This window comes from Buceros rhinoceros, unplaced genomic scaffold (assembly GCF_000710305.1).
Source record: "Buceros rhinoceros silvestris isolate BGI_N320 unplaced genomic scaffold, ASM71030v1 scaffold27703, whole genome shotgun sequence".
Taxonomy (NCBI): Eukaryota; Metazoa; Chordata; class Aves; order Bucerotiformes; family Bucerotidae; genus Buceros; species Buceros rhinoceros.
In genome coordinates, this window is record NW_010402224.1 from 449 (window position 1) to 879 (window position 431).

General features: G+C 52.0%; 1 protein-coding gene across 1 annotated transcript in view; it reads left to right on the forward strand.

The window, feature by feature from the left end:
- Positions 1-354, forward strand: part of LOC104490311 (ADP-ribosylation factor-like protein 6-interacting protein 4) — a gene marked incomplete at both ends in the record, with an annotated part of 796 nt that extends 442 nt beyond the window's left edge. The window contains one exon of the mRNA XM_010132577.1: positions 16-354. Within this exon, the coding sequence (XP_010130879.1) occupies positions 16-354 (339 nt within the window). The remainder of the gene's footprint in view (positions 1-15) is intronic.
- Between the last annotated feature and the right edge of the window lie 77 nt (positions 355-431).

Below are 431 nucleotides of genomic sequence, written 5' to 3' on the forward strand. Positions count from 1 at the left end.
TCTAACGTATTGCAGAAAAGAAGAAGGAAAGAAAGGACAAAAAGAAGAGGAAGGCAAGTACCTCTTCCTCTGAGACAGCATCTTCATCCAGCAGTTCCTCCTCGTCTTCCTCCTCCTCCAGCTCCTCTTCTGATGACTCCAGTGACAGTGACTCCAAAACCAAGAAGAGGCAACATGGCAAAAAGAAGCGAGTGAAGCAGAAAGACAAAAAGAAGAAAAAGAAGAGAAGAGCAAAGAAGAAATCAAAGAAGAAGTCAAAGGAAGGGGCCAAGGAGGAGAAAACCAAGGGGGAAGTGCTGCCTGGCCCCTCACTGGAGCAGTGGCAGAAGGAGTCGCTGGAGGACACTGGACCAGGTAACGATGCTGTTCCCCCCGGCTGAAGCCAGGGCACGCAAGCGTGGCTCCGGGGCAAGTCACGGACTGCGGGGTGC